This window comes from Hemitrygon akajei, chromosome 8, assembly GCF_048418815.1.
Source record: "Hemitrygon akajei chromosome 8, sHemAka1.3, whole genome shotgun sequence".
In the NCBI taxonomy this organism is placed as follows: domain Eukaryota; kingdom Metazoa; phylum Chordata; class Chondrichthyes; order Myliobatiformes; family Dasyatidae; genus Hemitrygon; species Hemitrygon akajei.
Window position 1 is genome coordinate 179725792 of NC_133131.1, and position 19403 is coordinate 179745194.

At 42.6% G+C, this 19403-nt stretch overlaps 1 protein-coding gene across 3 annotated transcripts in view; it reads right to left on the minus strand.

Moving 5' to 3' along the window:
- Window positions 1-19403, minus strand: part of LOC140732487 (poly(U)-binding-splicing factor PUF60-like) — an 81783-nt gene that overhangs the window by 45462 nt on the left and 16918 nt on the right. For all 3 annotated transcript variants that reach the window (XM_073055232.1, XM_073055229.1, XM_073055230.1), the window contains 2 exons: window positions 13736-13822; window positions 8946-9035 (listed from right to left, as the gene is read on the minus strand). In XM_073055232.1, coding sequence (XP_072911333.1) covers window positions 8946-9035; window positions 13736-13822 — 177 coding nt within the window. The remainder of the gene's footprint in view (window positions 1-8945; window positions 9036-13735; window positions 13823-19403) is intronic.

The following is a 19403-nucleotide window of genomic DNA, read 5'->3' on the forward strand; positions in this document are numbered from 1 at the left end:
TGCGTTCTAATTGCTTGTTATACAATCTTGAGTAATTTTTATACAAAAGATACCCAGGTCCCTCTGACACCATCACCCATCCATCTCAGTTTTAAAAAGTACAGGCAACACATACAAAATGCTGGAGCAACTCAACAGGCCAGGCAGCATGTATGGAAAGAGTACAGTTGATGTTTCAGGCTGTGAAGTATCGACTGTACTCTTTTTCATAGATGCTGCCTGGCTTGCTGAGTTCCTCTAGTATTTTGTATGTGTTGCTTGGATTTCCAGCATCTGCAGATTTTCTCTTGTTTGTGATTTAAAAAGCACAGTCTTATCGCCAGTTTGCCACCAAAGGAAGACCTCAATTTTCTACATTACATTGAACCTGCCTACCACATTCCTGTCCACTCACTCTGCCTGTCTATATCCCTCAAACTCCACTGGAACTCTTGGTCAATGGACCTGGCCCCATTCAGGATCACTAAACCCCACCATTCACATCCTCACAACCCATACTCAATCCACGCCAGTATATTATTCACAATATGGTAATTTTCTGTTAAGTAACCCAGAGGTGAACAAAATGCGAAAGGACATAAATCACCAAACAAAGATTCAGACCGTTGAGGTGAGAGCCTCCTTTGGTCAGAGCTGACCATGAATTTTGTCTCCGAGCTGTCTAGATACACAAGCCTGCACAATATAACATGGACAGCAAGCTGTTGCCCGTGCAGCAAGCTCCCCTCTCCACTCACCTGATGAGCCCAAAGGAACATTAGAGACCAACAGAGTTTGGTACCAGCAGCATTGAACTCAATGTAGGGCTGCCTTGGGGACTCCACTCCGTATTTTTCCCTAGGGATTTACTCCTGAATCCTTACCCATGAGTGGGTATAGGCGCAAGGCACAGGAGGTTTAAAATGAGTTTTCCTTCTCCTAGATGATCTGCCCAAAAAGCAACTGGTGCCAGTAAGCCACCTTTGCCCCTTCTCCTGTCAGTACAAGCGGTTCCACCAGTATTAGTAGCTAAGCCACACGTGAAGGCCCGGAGCTGGACTTGGTTGTCAGAGGTTACTTGAGGCGCAGCCATTGGAAGCATTTAATAGGTAGTGAGAGCTTGTCCCCATTACCACCCCTGGCTATAACAACCTCCAGATAGATGCAATCAAATCAGACCCAAGGCTGCTCCTTGCTGTACAACAGACAGACAGCCAACAACAATAAAGGGCTTCCAAACGAAAGGTTTTCACTATGAGATCTCTTGGCATTTTGTTATGGTGCCAATCACCCCTTTTCAACTTTTAATCTAACCTACAATTAGGGGCAGAACAAAGTACATAAAATGTCAAACTAACTGGAGCCCTGATGTACATGCATAGTTTCAAGTAAGCTCAATTTCTTTTTAAATAAAGAAACCCACTCTAATCAGAGACAGACTCAGGCTTAATATTACTAAGGCAACAAATAAGGTCGTGTACATGTTATGGAGAATTTCATACAGCTGAAAAGACCCAGAACCTAGAGTAAAGTAACTAGAAAAACCAGAGGAAGATAGCTGGTTGGCCAGTTCACCATCCAACCACCCATCAAGCACTTACATTCTACTCTATAGTGTAGGTTTCAGTTTACTGCAGCCCATTCAGGAATCAACTTCACAAAGCAACACTCCAATCACTGAAATCACAACAGCCCCAACACAGGCTATTTGACTCAGATTCCAGCTGGCCTCCTGTAGTACCAGCTTCCACCACCATCTTTGACAGCACACTCTGGACACAAGCACCATTAAAAAAAACTGGTCTCAAAAAGTAAGACTCCTTTCAGATACTATCATACTGGAAGAACTTAGCAGGTCAAGGCATTGGAGAGGGTGCAGAAGACATTCCCAGGATGTTGCCTGGATTAAAGATAAACTGTAAAGAGATTGGATTAATTTCTGCCACACACAAACTGCTGGAGGAACTCAGCAGGCCAGCCAGTGTCTATGGAAAAGAGTACAGTTGACATTTCAGGCAAAGACCTTTCATCCAGTCCTACAGAGCTTCAACCTGAAACGTCAACAGTACTTTGTTCCAAAGATGCTGCTCGGCCCGCTGAGTTCCTCAGCAGTTTGTGTGTGGCAGAAATTAATCCAATCTCTTTACAGTTTATCTTTAATCCAGGCAACACCCTGGGAATGTCTTCTGCACCCTCTCCAATGTCTCGAGCAAACAGAAGGGTCACTTGCCGTTTACTTAAAATCTGTGGCCCTTATTCCTGAAAAGTTATTGGAAACAGCTTTTCTCCACATTCCCTGAACCAGTCACGATCTTGCCCCTTTAACCAAACAATTTCTCAATTTTGATCTCCTCTAGGAACACATCAATCACTAGCTGTCCCAATCAAGCCATACACCTGAAATCTAGCACCCAAGTTATTCTAGGGCATCTCCCTAGACGCTCTCTCTGACTTGCGCATCCTAAATTGTGAATAGAAGCAAGCAATTTTCTGTACAGAAACAAGCAAGTTTCATGGCTTTTACCAGTAATATTAAACCTGATTCTGGTTCAATAGTCTAGCTCTGATCTGAAGTGGCCAACACTAATTGTTAGTTGCTGAGCAGTAATCTGAAAAGCATACAATGCGACTCAGCAGTAAATATCCCAAGTGCATACTTAGTGAATTAGTCTCAAGCGGCTATATTACAGTTCAAAGGGGAATTAATCCAGGATTCATAAATTCAGCACTGGGCTACACATCAGCATCTATAAACAGGAAAAAGAACTGTCGGCCAAGGCTATGATGGTCAACTATTCTGTTTCCTACTAATTTTTCCAATAAAATTTTCTTCCCACATTCTCATCAAGTGGGGAGTGGAGGTCACATGGTCACAGGAAAACACTAGAACAGTACTATACAGGGAGCTATGAAGTTGCATCCAAGTTCCCTTTGTATATCAACGCCCCCAAGGTCCTACCCACAGACATTTGTCTTGCACCAAGACCAAGGAGATGGTGGTGGACTTTAGGAGATCTAGGCCTCATATGGAGCCAGTGATCATTAATGGAGAATGTGTGGAGCAGGTTAAGACCTACAAGTATCTGGGAGTACAGTTAGATGAGAAGCTAGACTGTGCTGTGAGGATTACATTCCTTGACTTCTCTAGTGCCTTTAACACCATCCAGCCCAAGATCTTAAGGCACAAACTAACGGAGATGGGAGTAGACTCTCACATGGTGGATTGGATAGTGGACTACTTGACAGATAGACCTCAGTATGTGCGGTTGGGAGACTGTAGGTCTGACACGGTGGTCAGCAGCACAGGGGTGCCGCAGGGAACCGTACTCTCTCCGGTCCTGTTCACCCTGTACACATCAGACTTCCAATATAACTCGGAGTCCTGCCATGTGCAGAAGTTCGCTGATGACACGGCCATAGTGGGGTGTGTCAGGAATGGACAGGAGGAGGAGTATAGGAAACTGATACAGGACTTTGTGATATGGTGCAACTCAAACTACCTGCGTCTCAATATCACCAAGACCAAGGAGATGGTGGTGGACTTTAGGAGATCTAGGCCTCATATGGAGCCAGTGATCATTAATGGAGAATGTGTGGAGCAGGTTAAGACCTACAAGTATCTGGGAGTACAGTTAGACGAGAAGCTAGACTGGACTGCCAACACAGATGCCTTGTGCAGGAAGGCACAGAGTCGACTGTACTTCCTAAGAAGGTTGGCGTCATTCAATGTCTGTAGTGAGATGCTGAAGATGTTCTATAGGTCAGTTGTGGAGAGCGCCCTCTTCTTTGTGGTGGCGTGTTGGGGAGGAAGCATTAAGAAGAGGGACGCCTCACGTCTTAATAAGCTGGTAAGGAAGGCGGGCTCTGTCGTGGGCAAAGTACTGGAGAGTTTAACATCGGTAGCTGAGCGAAGGGCGCTGAGTAGGCTACAGTCAATTATGGATAACTCTGAACATCCTCTACATAGCACCATCCAGAGACAGAGAAGCAGTTTCAGCGACAGGTTACTATCGATGCAATGCTCCTCAGACAGGATGAAGAGGTCAATACTCCCCAATGCCATTAGGCTTTACAATTCTACCGCCAGGACTTAAGAACTTTTTAAAAGCTATTATTAATGCTTTTTGAGATAGTGATTTAGATGTATATCATATTTTTTTACTGAGTTAAGTATTGTATGTAATTAGTTTTGCTACAACAAGTGTATGGGACATTGGAAAAAAGTTGAATTTCCCCATGGGGATGAATAAAGTATCTATCTATCTATCTAGACTGGACTGCCAACACAGATGCCTTGTGCTGGAAGGCACAGAGTCGACTGTACTTCCTTAGAAGGTTGGCGTCATTCAATGTCTGTAGTGAGATGCTGAAGATGTTCTATAGGTCAGTTGTGGAGAGCGCCCTCTTCTTTGTGGTGGCGTGTTGGGGAGGAAGCATTAAGAAGAGGGACGCCTCACGTCTTAATAAGCTGGTAAGGAAGGCGGGCTCTGTCGTGGGCAAAGTACTGGAGAGTTTAACATCGGTAGCTGAGCGAAGGGCGCTGAGTAGGCTACGGTCAATTATGGAAAACTCTGAACATCCTCTACATAGCACCATCCAGAGACAGAGAAGCAGTTTCAGCGACAGGTTACTGTCGATGCAATGCTCCTCAGACAGGATGAAGAGGTCAATACTCCCCAATGCCATTAGGCTTTACAATTCAACCGCCAGGACTTAAGAACTTTTTAAAAGCTATTATTAATGCTTTTTGAGATAGTGATTTAGATGCATATCATATTTTTTACTGAGTTAAGTATTGTATGTTATTAGTTTTGCTACAACAAGTGTATGGGACATTGGAAAAAAAGTTGAATTTCCCCATGGGGATGAATAAAGTATCTATCTATCTATCATTTGAACTCCTGAAGTGCAAGACCTCATGTCACCCACATTTAAATTGTTATAACCTGCCCACACATCTGTTCCTCACCTCCCATTGGTAACTTGGAAGCTCACCCTACAATCCCATCACAGTGAATGAACCATTATTACTCAGCTTTATTCAGTCACTCTACCAGCCTCTCATATTCAATAACCCATGCTGCTGCTTGGTAAGCCAATGGCTTTATTTTAAAATTGCCACTACATCTATATATTTAAGCATCTCTCCATGGACTGATGTGCATTCCTACTTGTACTCATTACGTTCTGCTTTCAGTTTCCATATCCTCAGTCCTGAAGCATGACCTAATTCTTCTGATCAACCTCAGATGTTTTGTAAGTAAATTTCTCCAATAAAACCAAGGCTTTGATCAACTGTTATAAAACTATGTGTCACAGTCAGCATTTGCTACTGCTTGTGAGATGCAGCCCAAGAACACACTAAACAGAGCATTCTGATTTTCCAGTTCCCCATGTGTGCAATTTACATGTGCAAGAGCTGGTCCAGGAAGTTACTCTGCACCCACATATCCAGGATGCATAGACCTTGCAAGTCAGATGTTCCTCCAGCAGTCTGCACCATTATTACACTCGCATTTTGATTCATCTTCCACTAAACCCAGTGAATTGTGCTCAGTGCCACAGTGCAGCTGTTTAAAATACCCAGCATGTCTAAGGATAGCAGCAATTCCAAAGTTATTATCCATAATTCTTTCAATCCCGAAGAGCTTGCTTTAGCAGTATCTAGAACACTTTAGCCTCAACATTATGCCACTACCTGGCCGCAGCTGAAGATGCTTCAAGCTAAAACCACAGTAATGCAACTTCAGAAGTCTTCATACATTTAGCAGGTAACATTTTATTGGGAGGCTTTTGCCGACTGGCCCTTACCCTGTAGGGATATTTTGCCAGCTGTTACAGGTGAGAAACAGACCAAGAACTGTGAACATAGCATCCAAGTGGAAATCTCACAGTTAAGTTTAAAGTTAAACCATTTAAAGTTACTGACAAAACACATCAATTATGAATGACAGACAGGTGTCTGGGAAGGGTGAAACACAGAAAAAAATAGGTGGAAATCATAGTAGGAATGTACTGTCAACCCAAAAATGGCAGGTACTTGCTTAATCATCTGTAACTCTAAGCCGATCCTTCATTATGCAGTTTCAGGCAGGAATCAGCTCACATCAGATTCATACAGCATGGGAAAAAGCAACCTCTCAACAACCCAACACTACCACCCTACAGCAAATGCTACCATTTAATCTAAATATGCCTCTGTCATGCAACAGTGAATTCACATAATTGGAAAATAAGAGGAGAAATCACGAAAATGTACAGAAGTCTATATAAGTTTTCAGCATATGAAACTCCAGTACAAACTATCTATATATTGAGAGCAGGTTCCTGATATGGCATATTCTAAAACCACAAGAGATTTGGAAACTTTGGCATCTTTATTTCAACCAGACACCATCATTATTCAGAAAAGCAGTAACTACTACAAGAAAATATAATTCAAGTTTTACAGAATACAGTGCATTATGAATGGCAATGACAGTAGCTAAGTACTGAATGTTCTGCCTTGAGGCATCTGTTGCACTGCCAATAAAATTGAAGAGCTCATCATGAACCTCATCATGAACCTCCCGTTACAAAAGTACAGGCGTTCAAAACCAACTGAGAAACCCAGGATTCATGCAGGATACACTGGAATTAGTTAAACAAACTGTTAAATATGCTGAACTGCGCACAAACAGGAATACCACCATCCATCATTATAATCCACACGTGCTCATGGAGAACTCTTAGGCACAGAGGGCAGGTGACACCATTAACATCATTGTTGCACAAGCACTCTGGCAAAAATAAATGTACAATGTCCTGAGTATGTTACTCAAAATGGCTTCTTTGGTTTGTCAAGAATAGGAATGCTTCTTTGTCTGATAAGTGTTTCTCTCGCAGTTGTTTAGCTTTAGACTTGCTGATACGGGGATTGTATTCATTTGTTAACCAATGGGGAATGTTATTTTGTCTTGTGAGGCTGGGAGCTTGGGGGTTTTCGCGTTTTTTTCAGGGGAGTTAGGAAGAAGACGCCGAGGAAGGCAGACGTGTGCTGTACGGCTTGGTTGACCACTGGGGTAGTCCCAGGTGCAAGGACGTGGAGGTCGGAGGAAAGTGACGAGGGGTCGAATGGTTCGATGGTTGAGCTCCAACTATGTGCACTAAACTGACTGAACTTTGATAAAGTAAATTTACTTTTTCTTTTCTTTCATATATACTGTATTGCATAGCACTCTTTTAGTTTCAGTAAAATCTTTAAAATGTATTTCATAACAGTATCTGGTGTGAGTTTGATACTGTGTGTGTGTGTGCGCAGCATAAACTTGATTCCCACAGCACCTGCATGTACGGGAGGTGGGGTTGGTGAGTGGCTGGATTTCCTTTTCCCCATGACATATACCAGCCTGTTGGGTGAGTGTTACATTTGTGCGGGCTCGTCCAGGATTTGAACCCGGGACCTCTCGCACCCCAAGCGAGAATCATACCCCTAGTATGTAACACTCACCCAACAGGCTGGTATATGTCATGGGGAAAAGGAGATCCAGCCACTCACCAACCCCACTTCCCGTACACGCAGGTGCTGTGGGAATCAAGTTTATGCCACGCACACACACACACAGTATCAAACTCACACCAGATACCGTTATGAAATACACTTTAAAGATTTTACTAAAACTAAAAGAGTACTATGCAATACAGTATATATGAAAGAAAAGAAAAAGTAAAAGGCGCCAACTTATCAAAGTTCAGTCAGTTTAGTGCATATCGTTGGAGCTCAACCATCGAACCATTCGACCCCTCGTCACTTTCCTCCGACCTCCACGTCCTTGCATCTGGGACCACCCCGGTGGTCAACCAAGCCGTGCAGTGCACATCCGCCTTCCTCGGCGTCTTCTTCCCGACTCCCCTGAAAAAAACACGAAAACCCCCAAGCTCCCAGCCTCACAAGACAAAATAACATTCCCCATTGGTTAACAAATGAATACAATCCCCATATCAGCAAGTCTAAAGCTAAACAACTGCGAGAGAAACACTTATCAGACAAAGCAGCATTCCTACTCTTAACAAACCAAAGAAGCCATTTTGAGTAACATACACAGGACATTGTACATAATGGAGACACTTCAAAAGTAGCAAAATTGAAATTCTGGGCAGAGGAAAATATAAACCCCTTCAACAAGAAATTAGCGCATCTTTCAGCAATCTACTTTTACAACACTCCACTAGTAATCAGCAAAGCCTACAAATTGCTCAGGTTGCTCAGAACCTGAGTAAATCCATTCCCAGAGCAAGTATTTTAAAGGATGATGATGATGACAACAAATTGACATTTAAAGCTATAACAGAAACCCAATCACTCCCAGGGTTCCAACCACACACTGTAGAAAACTATGCTTACTGAAAACTATTAACAGATGAGGAACAATGTTATACACAGAATTTCACACCAGAGGCAACAGGGGCCAATGAGTCAGTTTCCATGTCGTACAACTGCAGGTACTGTACAGGTACCCTTGCACTGCATTACATCACCCTCTGTCTGCATTTTCTACTCTCTAGTAATATGATGCAGTTGCATGGTATTTGAGAACAGTCATAGAACCTTCATTACACGGGAGCAAGGATACACACACCGAACAAACAAAATCTTAAAATGCTGAAAATGGTCAGCAGTTCAGGCCACATCAGTGCAAAGATAAATCTTGTCAACATTTCTGGTCAGTAACCCTTCATCAGTTCTGATGAACAGTCTCCAATCCTAAACGTTAATTCTGCTTCTCCTCCCAGCAATGCTGCCTATCCAAGTACATCCAGCATTTTATTATTCTAGATTTCCAGAATCTGCTGTTTTATTTTGACTTAGACTCGCAAATCAACATGACCCACAACATACATACAGTATGTTACAGGTGGTATCCACTGGGGACACAGCACTGACTGGTACTGCCAGAGTAGCACAGTGGGGCCCACCTAGAACTCACCTGCAGGTTAGTGAGCTGTTGCTGCTGGTGGGCGATCGTTTGCTTCACTAACACACTCTTGATGCTTTGTTCCATTGCATACTTCTTGGCCTGGAAAAGAAAAGAAACTGGAGTGAAGATTTTGTCTGTCATATGCTGTGGTTCCATGCTTACTAGATACAGTAAAGGCTCAGAGAATAGGGCTGATATGTGGCATTGGCACCATAATTCATATGGACAAATGTGGGCTGCATGGGCAGTATGAATGATTTCGCTCTGTACCAGAAGCAATGTGGTGTCACCCTAAGGAGTTTGTACATTCTCCCTGTGACCGTGTGAGTTTCCTCTGGGTGCTCCGGTTTCCTCCCACAGTCCAAAGATGTACAGGTTAGTAGGTTAATCAGTCACATAGGTGTAACTGGGCGGTACATTTCCACTGGGCCTGAAGCAGCTGCTACCGTGCTGCATCTCAAAAAACTTGTTAGCTTCCTGCACAATACTTGCATCCTTCAAGTTCAGTACTTCAGTATAGATGCTCCAGTTGTGATTCAACAGTACTCTTAACTAAGAGACAAAACACAACAGATCTGAGATGAAATGTGCCTGATACTAAACAAGACAGACACCACCTATTTGTTTAAAACTAGGGGGACACATGCCTAAAATGATGAGAGGTTTAAACGAGATTAGAGGGGTAAATTTTTCCCTACACAAAAGCAGTCAGCATGTGGGATAAGCTGCTAGAGATGGCGATGGCAATCACACTTAAGTAACTTCTGGACAAATACCTGAATGGCCAGTTTAAAGGATATGGAATTAATACATGCATGGGGTTAACATAAATAGACATGATAATCATCACACGAGATGGGCCAAAGCACCTACAGTCTGCCCTCCTTATCCGCAAGGGATTGGTTCCGGGATCCCTCTCAGATACCAAAATTCGCAGATGCTCAAGTCCCTTATTCAACCTTATTCAAATAAGGTCAATGTGTTGGACCTTAGGACCCAGCGGAACCCCAGACCTTATTTAATCTGTCTCAGTGCGGTGGATATTAGGACCCGGCGGCAGTGGTCTTATATCCGCACTGTTTCTGTTCACGAAAATAATCACGATCACAACTGAAAATAAAGTGGAAATAATAAAGCAATCAGAAAGAGGTGAAACGCCATCGGTCAGTGGAAAAGCGTTAGGCTATGTCGGTCAACGATCGGAACAATTTTAAAAGATAAAGTGAGAAAGGCCCTGCCCCGATGAAAGCTACAATTATTACTAAGCAACGCAGTGGTTTAATTATTGGGTTTTGATCCTCCACATCAACCCAGCACGGTGCAGAGCACACTCGGAAGCGATCTGTCACTAGATCGAACTCGGGAACTTCTGTTCCCGAGCCCGGCACTGAAACACACGTTAAGTGTTTTATATGCATAGAAAGGTAAAATATATACTATATACAAAGACAAACGTTTGACTAACTGATGCTAAATAATACTAGATGTACCCGTTCCGACTTAATTAGTAAGATCCGAGTTTTTTCAATCCCAATCCACGATAACCCACACACACCCTCCTGTATACTTTAAATCATCTCTAGATTACTTATAATACTTAATAAAATGTAAATGCTATGTAAAATAGTTGTTACACTGCATTGTTTAGGGAATAGTGACAAGAAAAAAAAGTCTGTACACGCTCGAACAACAAGTGCTAGGAGAGCACTTCCGGGTTTTCGTGATTTGCAGTTGGTTGAATTCACGGATAAGGAGGGCCGACTGTATTTCTATGCAGTACAAGTCTTAGGAATCTATGCCTCAATCTGTTTTTACTAATTATTTCCACTGCTTTTACTAAGTCTCAAACAAGTGAAATAGTCATGGGATAAGGGGGTGGGTATTTAAAAAAGAGGCACACAGGAATTTCTACTCCCAGAGTGGTGAATCTCTGGAATTCTCTACCCCAGACAGATACAAGTCAATAGAAATATTTACTGCAAAAATAGACAAATATTTCAGACAGGTTAGCGGTTAGCGTATCGTTTTATAGCATTTGTGGTCCAGGTTCAATTCCCACAACTGTAAGGAGTTTATACCTTCTCCCATTACCATGTAGTGATTTGGTCTCTGGTTTCTTCACAGTCCAGACTACAGATTAGCAGGTTAATTGGTCACATGGGTATAACTGGGCAACACTGTCTTGTTGAGCCCCAAATCTCCCCAAATAAAAATAAAATAATTTTAAGGTGATTTGAGGTGAGTGTGGGGGAAATGCCAGAGGCAAGTATTCTTTTTACTAAGTGGTGAGTGCGTGAAATACTCTGCCAGCAGTGATGAAAGAGGCAGATAGATATATTAGGGGCATTTAAGATACTCTTTGATAGGCACATGGATGAGAGAAAAATAGAGGGATATGCATGAGGAAAGGGTTAGAATGATCCCAGAGTAGGCCAAAAGGCCTATACTATGTTGTACTGTTCTCTTGGTGTATGTTTTTCTTTGTTCTATCAAGTTATTTTGTGACATCAGGGCTTTGCCACCACCCCCCTTCCAAACCCCCTGTGCTAATTTAAGGAAAGCACTGAAGTTCATCTCTGCTGCTAACCATCATTCTCTAGCCTTGGTTCCATTCTTGTGTCTCTCTTGTTAACGTGAGTGTTGTACAACAATCACATTTCTCAGAACTGCTTCAGAGGACAAACACTAAATGTTGGTATGCAGGTCCATGATTCAGAAAACTAATGAACTTCACTGCAATCAGCCTGAACTAGCAGGCAGACTTTTCTGCAACTTCAGAGAGCTGATTGCGTCACACTTAGGGAAATGCATATCCGTCGGTCTCCACAGTATAGACTCACAGATCTCCTCTGATACCCCTGCCCTCCCCCTTACCCCATCCCTATCTATAATTTTAGTCTGGTTCTCTTTCTCTTTTTCCCCCCTCACTATAATCTCCCCCCAGCCCTACCTTTCTTTCTCTTTTATTTCCCATAATTCTCCACCTTCCCCCAGCCCATTTCCCTCCAGCCTATCACTTACCAGCTTCTCTACTTCATCCCTCTCCCCACTTCTTATCCCCCCTCAACCATCCCATGTTACTTCACTCCTGATGAAGGGTTTCGGCCCGAAACATCATCACTACCTCCTCCCACAGATGCTGTCTGGCCTGCTGAATTCTGCCAGCATTTTGTGTTTTTACTGATTTTTACTTTATTCATTTACAGACAACAGATGTGGTCTCTGTTGCTGTGCCCTTTCTGCTGAACCCTTCTGATGTGCTTCTGCACACAAGTTTTGTTCCTAGCAAACATACTGAGTTTTGGTATCATCAGATAATCATAAAACATACAACAAAGAGCAAGCAGCTCTAAGAATGCCTGCACAGAACCTGCAGTCAGTGATCATCCAGTTGACTACTAGCACTCGCTTTGCATGATTAAATCTTGCTACAATCTATGTAAACATTACTTGCCCATCAAGCTTCCTTTCTCCCTTCAAAACCTCATTTTACATCAGTCAGGTACAACTATGCTTACCAAATACTGATTGGGACACAACCTTCAACTTTTCCCACACACTGAAAAGTATTATGACGGGCTTAGAGAGATCGTGGAGAAACAGACTACACATGCTGGAAGGTAGAGCAAAACAAAAAATCATGGCTGGAAAAAATTGCAAGGCAGCCATCATCTGTGGAGGTGTATGTGATGTGTTAACATCTAAGCTCAAGACACTGCATATGGAAAGGATGTTTCCTGTGGTGGGGATATCCAGAACTAGAGGGCACAGCCCCAAAACTGAGGTGCGACCCTTTAGAATCGATGTAAGGAAAAATTTCTTTTACCCAGACAGTTGCAAATCTGTGGAATGCTCTGCCACACACTGCGGTAGCGGCCAAGTCTGTGGGTATATTTAAGGTGGAAGCTGTTTGTTTCCTGATTGATCAGGGTGTCAAAGGATTTAGCGAGAAGCAGGTGTATAGGTTTGAGTGGGATCTGGGATCAGCCATGATGGAATAGTAGAGCAGACTTGATGGGCTGAATGGCCTAATTCTGCTCCTGTGTCAGGTGTATGGGGGTGAATGGGATCTGGGATCAGCCATGATCGAATAGTGCAGCACAGACTTGATGGGCTGAATGGCCTAATTTCACTCCTGTGCACCGGGATAGTCAAATATTTTTCCATGGTAAATAACAGGGCATAAGTTTAAGCTGAGGGGAAAGAGTTTTAAAGGAGATCTGAAAGTTGTTCAATTTTTTTTTGACAAAGGTCAAAACCTGTAACATGGTGCCAGGAATGTTTCTCATTCTAACATTTCTGCATTTAAGAAGCATTTAAACAGTTACACAGGAAAGACATATAGTTAATGTATTTGCATGAGCAAGGTTGGTGTGGATATGGTTGGCTGAAGAGCTTGTTTCTTCGGTCTAGGATATTTGCCTACTGCTGATATTAGCCTAAGTTTCTTGATCACATCCTTCAGCCTAAAAACACCATGCAGTATTTTAAAAAGTAATGTATTATAGCACAATGTACCAGTGGTACAGGAGCAGAAGATCAGTGCTTAGATCCCTATAACCAAAGTAGCTGAGCTTCCCTGCCCCACCCCATGTAAATTTCTGTGCCCCCATACACACTGTCTGAATGCACTGACACACCTCCCCTACTCTCAGACACACTCGCTCATTGACCTTACCTCCAAATCGCAGTGGCCTCACTCTCTTAGCATTGTAAAAATTACCTTTCCAAATATGGCATGGACACAGGCCTTTGGATCCACTAAGTTGAGGGTCACGACCTTTCAGCTCTTTGCTTACCTTTTGCAGTGCCTCCTGCTGCTCTGGGTTGAGCGGTGGCAAGCCAAGCTTTGTCTGCCCATTTTCCAGCTTCATAATGTCACCACCCTGTATGGAAGCAGAGGGAAGTTAGTTTGCTACAGAATCAGACCCATCAAAACTGACCAGAAAAGGTAAGTGAATACTGTACCAAGAAGTTATATGGATCTTTTTTTGCCTTTTACCTTATCTGCTGAAGATAGCCAACTGTGGAATAAGGCCAGCAATGATCACTTTGAATGGCAGGGTTGCGCTGAAGAGCCTGATGGACTAACCTGCTACTCTTGTGAATCTTCCAGATTAAGGTGGACTAAAGCATCAAAAGAGAAATCTTTCTGAACTCAGGGAGCCCTGTAACCCCCAACCCTAATCAAAGGGCCCAGAAAACACTGCGGGAGTTTACTGGATCTCAAGATTATTAAAGGGCAAATGGAAACAATCCATTATCACAGATCAAAGTGACTTCCTGAGTCAGTCCTAGTTCCCTTTCTAAAACTAGAACAGCACAGCACAGCTTAGGAATGTCTGTGCCAACTACAATGCTAATTTCAGCTATACACCTGCCTTCACATTGCCTGCTTGTTCAGTAACTCTTACCATTGTCATATCTGCTTCCACCATTCCCCCAGAACCAGTAACAAAAACCCTGACTTATAAATCTCCTTTCAACATTCTCCTTCTCACCTTAAAGCTCTACCCTCTAGAATTTCACACTTCACTTTGGGGAGAAGACATCATTTACCCTATGACTTCCAATTATTATAAACTTTAAAGTTGTGTTTTTTTTTTAAAGTATTGGATCCTTGCAACACACTATATGTAGTGGAGGTGGAGGCAGATACAGTTGCAAGAAAAAGTTTGTGAACCCTTTGCAAATTACATGGTTTTCTACATTGATTATTCATAAAGTGTGGTCACAAGAACACAATTTGCCTAAACTAATGACACACGAATAACTGTACCTTTCAAGTCTTTTTTGAACACAATGTTTAATCATTAACAATCCAGGCTGGAAAAAGTGTAGGAACCCCTGTATTTAATATCTGGTGGAACCTCCTTTAGCAGCAATAACCTCCACCAAAACATTTCCTGGGGCTACTGATTAGATCTGCACAATAGTGAGGAGGAATTTTAGAATTCCTCCAGACAAAACTGTTTCAGTTAATCAGCATTTCAGGGATACCTTACCTGAACAGCCCTCTTCAGGTCATGCATCTCAATTGGCTTAAGGTCAGGACTCAAGACTTGGCCATTCCAAACCATGAATTTTCTTCCTTTTAAACCATCGCTGCATATTTACTCATGTTTTGGATCATTATCTTGTTGCATTATCCAACTTCTATTAAGTTTCAGGTGACGGACCACTACCCTGACATTCTCCTGCAAAAACCCTTGAATCACTTTTAAATTCATTGTTCCCTCAATCAATGATTGGAAGCTCTCCAGGCCCAGGCAGCAAAGCAGCCCAAACCATGATGCTCCTTCCATCATGCTTCACAGTTAGGATGAGGTTTTGGTGTTGCTGTGCAGTGCCCTTGTGCATTTCTACCAAACAGTTCAACTTTTGCCTTATCTTTCCACAAAACACTGTCCAGAAGCATTGTGGAACATCCGGGTGGTTTTGAGATGCTCTATTTGGGACATGTACTGTTTTTGGATCAGAAGAAAGACAAAGTTGCTACAGGTCCTCTTAGCGGCAAGCAAGAAATCAATCACCAGAAAGTGGCTAAATCCAGTATGACCTACATTAGAAGACTGGCATGAAATTATTTTGGAAATATTTAAAATGGAAAAGATGACCTACTCTTTGAGAATTCAAACAGAAAAATTTAATCAAATTTGGAATAAATGGATTGAATTTATAACCCCAAAGCGAGCAGACTTTGGATGACTCTCCTAATGATTTATATTGCTTTTCTCATCAACACAGTAATATTGTTAATGTAAGCACCCTTGGTTTTTTTGAAAATAGGGAATTAACACAAGTAAAGGAAAAGATTTGGGAAAGGGGAAAATATGAAAAAATTAAGTAAATAAGTACATAGGGATTGGATAATTATGTTTGGGGGTAGGAGCAAACATGAACGAGTTAGGATATAAAATCCTACAATGGTAGTTACATAGGGTTACATATAATATTTTGGAGCAGAAGTAATGGTTCAGAATAGATACATGGAAATTATTAATCCACTATTATTACTATTTTTCTTGACAATTATTGTCATTGCTTAGTCTATTAGGGTGGAATTACAACTGCACATAATTATCTATTTAAGTGCCTTATTACTTTTTATATTATCTCAATGTGTACTTAAGAATGTATTAAAAAATTATAGATTTAAATTAAATTTTAAATTTTTTTTTGAAAAGGAATATCCGGGTGGTCTTTTGCAAACTTCAGTCATGCAGCAATGTTTTTTTCTGTTGGAGAGCAGTGGTTTCCTCCATGGTGTCCTTCTTGTTCAGTGTTTTTCTTAGAGTGAACACACGAACAGAGATCTTTAGCAAGCTGTGGAGATTTCTGCATGTCTTTTGCTGTTACCCTTGGGTTCTTTTTCACTTCCTTCTGCATTACTCCTGGTTTGATCTTTCCCGGACACCTAATCCTAGGGAGAGTAGCAACAGTACTGAATTTCCTCCTTTTATAGACAATTTCTCTTGCTGTAGACTGATGGAACACTCAGCTCTTTAAAAATGCTTTCGTAGCCTTTTCCAGCTTCATGCATCTCTACAATTCTTCTAAGGAACTCTGAAAGTTGTTTTGATCGAGGCACAGTGCACATAAACAAATCTTAAGAGCAAGCTCTGTCAGTAACCTTTTTTTTATTATATAGAGCAGGACATCTCTACAAACCACACCTCCAATCTCAGCTCATTGACTGGAACACCCGACTCCAAATAGCCTTAGTAAAAAGGCATTACTCCAGAGGTTCAGATACTTTTTTTGAACCAAGTCTGTAATTGTTTAAATAGTATACGCAGTATTGACAAGAAGTACAATGGTCTGTGTGTTATTCATTTAGATCAGACCACTTATTATGAGTAACTAATGCAGAAAACCAGATTCACAAAGAGTTCACAAACCTTTCTTTGCAACTGTACATGAGGGGAATTTAAGTTAAAGTGCAACACTTGTCAAGATTAAACTCCATCTGCCATTAGAGGGTCATCATGATACACATCAATTCCAACCTCCTAAACAAACTCAACACACTGCAATTCTCCTACAGCAAAAACAGGTCCACCTCCCTGGTCCTACACGCATCCCTGAAGCAACTGAGACATCCATATCAGACCACAAGACCATAAGATATAGGAGAAGAATTAGGCCATTTTGCCATTGAGTCTGCTCCACCATTTCATCATGGCTGAGCCAATTTTCCTCACAGCCCTAATCTCCTGCCTTCACCCTTCATGCCCTAACTAAACAATAATCAACTTCTGCTTGAAATAGACCCAATAACCTGACCTCCAAAGCCGCCTGTAGCACCAAATTCCAGATTCTCACCACTCTCTGGCTAAAGAAATTCCTCATCTCCATTCAAAAAGGATACCCTTCTATTCTGAGGCTGTTTTCTGGTCTTAGACTCTCCCACCATAGGAAACATACTTTCCATGTCCACTTTATCAAGGGTTTTCAACATTTGATAGGTTTCAATGAGGACACCCCTCATTTTTCTGAATTTATCTTATAAACTATTATTTATTGACAACAATATTAGAATTCCAAGCAAACATCTCCAAAATTCTGGATCAGGGACTCAACACTTTTTTGCAGATGGACCTGTGACTTCCCGACTAACAAACTGCAAACAGGATCGGCAGCAACACCACAACTATCCTCTATACTAGTGGTCGTCAACCTGTCGATCGCGATCGACTGGTCAATCTTTGAGATTTTCCCAGTAGATCCCGAAAAAAAATGAAAAATAAATACACAAATACTGTTGAGAGATTGTTTCTGGGTTGCAGGGTTTTATTTCCGTTCTTTCTGCCCAGTGCGCATGCGTGTAGCTCCCCGCACTAGTGTCAGCTGCACCTTTCCTCATTCCGTCACGCCCACTGTTGAACTTGAACGCACACGAGGTCATCAGTCTCCTAAACGCAGTGATACCCTTGCGCCAAGGATCACTGGTTGGCCTCGCGCAGCCGGTGGGAAGCGCCGTTGCTACCGGCCTGGAGCGCGGACAGATGGACGCCGCCTCTAAACCTATTTAGCACACCAAATGTTCGTGGGGAATCCGGCTAAAATATTTGCAGACGACCTAATTCGGGCCCAGGGTTTTGTAAGTAGCACAGCTGCTACCTCGCTGCGATCTATACTGAAAGTCAAACTTTCAGCCAAACTTTTGTTGGCCAATAGATCTTACAAGGGGGCGGGCGGGCGCGCACCCCGTCGCACTGCTCGCTCAGTCGGTCAGTTGCTTTCTCCGGACTGCGACCGCCGCGGCCCCGGTACAGGAACAGTAGCACCTGGCCAAGGCGGCTAGCGGGTGGGAGGCTGCAGTTCGGGCCCGGAGGCCGTCTAATGAGGCAATGAAGCCCTCAAAACTGCTTTGGCACCTTGAGTCCAAGCACCCTGCACTTAAAGACAAACACATTGAGTTTTTTCGGTGGGAAAAAACATGAGCAAGCGGGACAGAAGCCAAGTGCTGAGAGCCATGAAAACTAAATTGCTGAAATAGACTGGACATAAGGAACCTGCTTTGAGTATCGCTGTATTCCCGTCATGTTTAACACCACCCCCCGTCGGCCAGTCCACAAGAATATTGTCAATATTAAACCGGTCCGCGGTGCAAAAAAAGGGTGGGTACCCCTGGTGTTTATACATCATTTCTACTTCCGGGCTGCGGGGTTTTACTTCTGGTCTTTTCTGCCCGGTGCGCATGCTTGTTAACTAATCGATCTGGGGTTGATCTTGCCTTTCACTAAGGCCAAGGTAGGGGATCCTGGGCTTAAAAAGGTTGGTGACCACTACTCTATACTGTTCTCTCAAAATACTGAGTCCTCAGCTCTCCACTTCAATCCCTACAAGGGTGCTCACAACTGCACAGCCAAACTCTCCTCTAACTCGGTTTGCAGATGACACCACCAAATCTCAGATAACAATGAGTCAGTATACAGGAGAGAGATAGAGAGCATAGTAACATGGTGTCATGACAATGTTTCCCTCAATTATCAAGAAACCAAGAGCTTGTCACTGGCTTTAGGAAAGGTGGTGGTTTACATTTATGGTGCTGAGGTCGATCAGATTGTGAGCTTCACATTCTTGGGAATGCCTGTCCACATCCAAACACACATGCGCTGGCAAAGAAGGCAAAAGAGCTCTTTTTCTTCAGGTGGCTAAACAAATTTGGGACGCCCACTTTTACACTCCAAGTCATATCCCTTTATCATAGGAAGAGTCCTTTATGAAGGCATCACGGCTTGGTATGACAACTGCTCGTCCCAAGACCACAGGAAATTGCAGAGTTGTATACACAGCTCAGTACAACATTGAAATCAGCTGCCCCCTCCATGGATTCTGTCTATATTTCTCCTTGCCTCAATAAACCAGCGAACATAATCAAAGATCACTCACAACCGCACTGAACATTCTCTCTTCTGCCCCCTTCTCATCTGGCAGAAAGATGCAAAAACCACATACCAC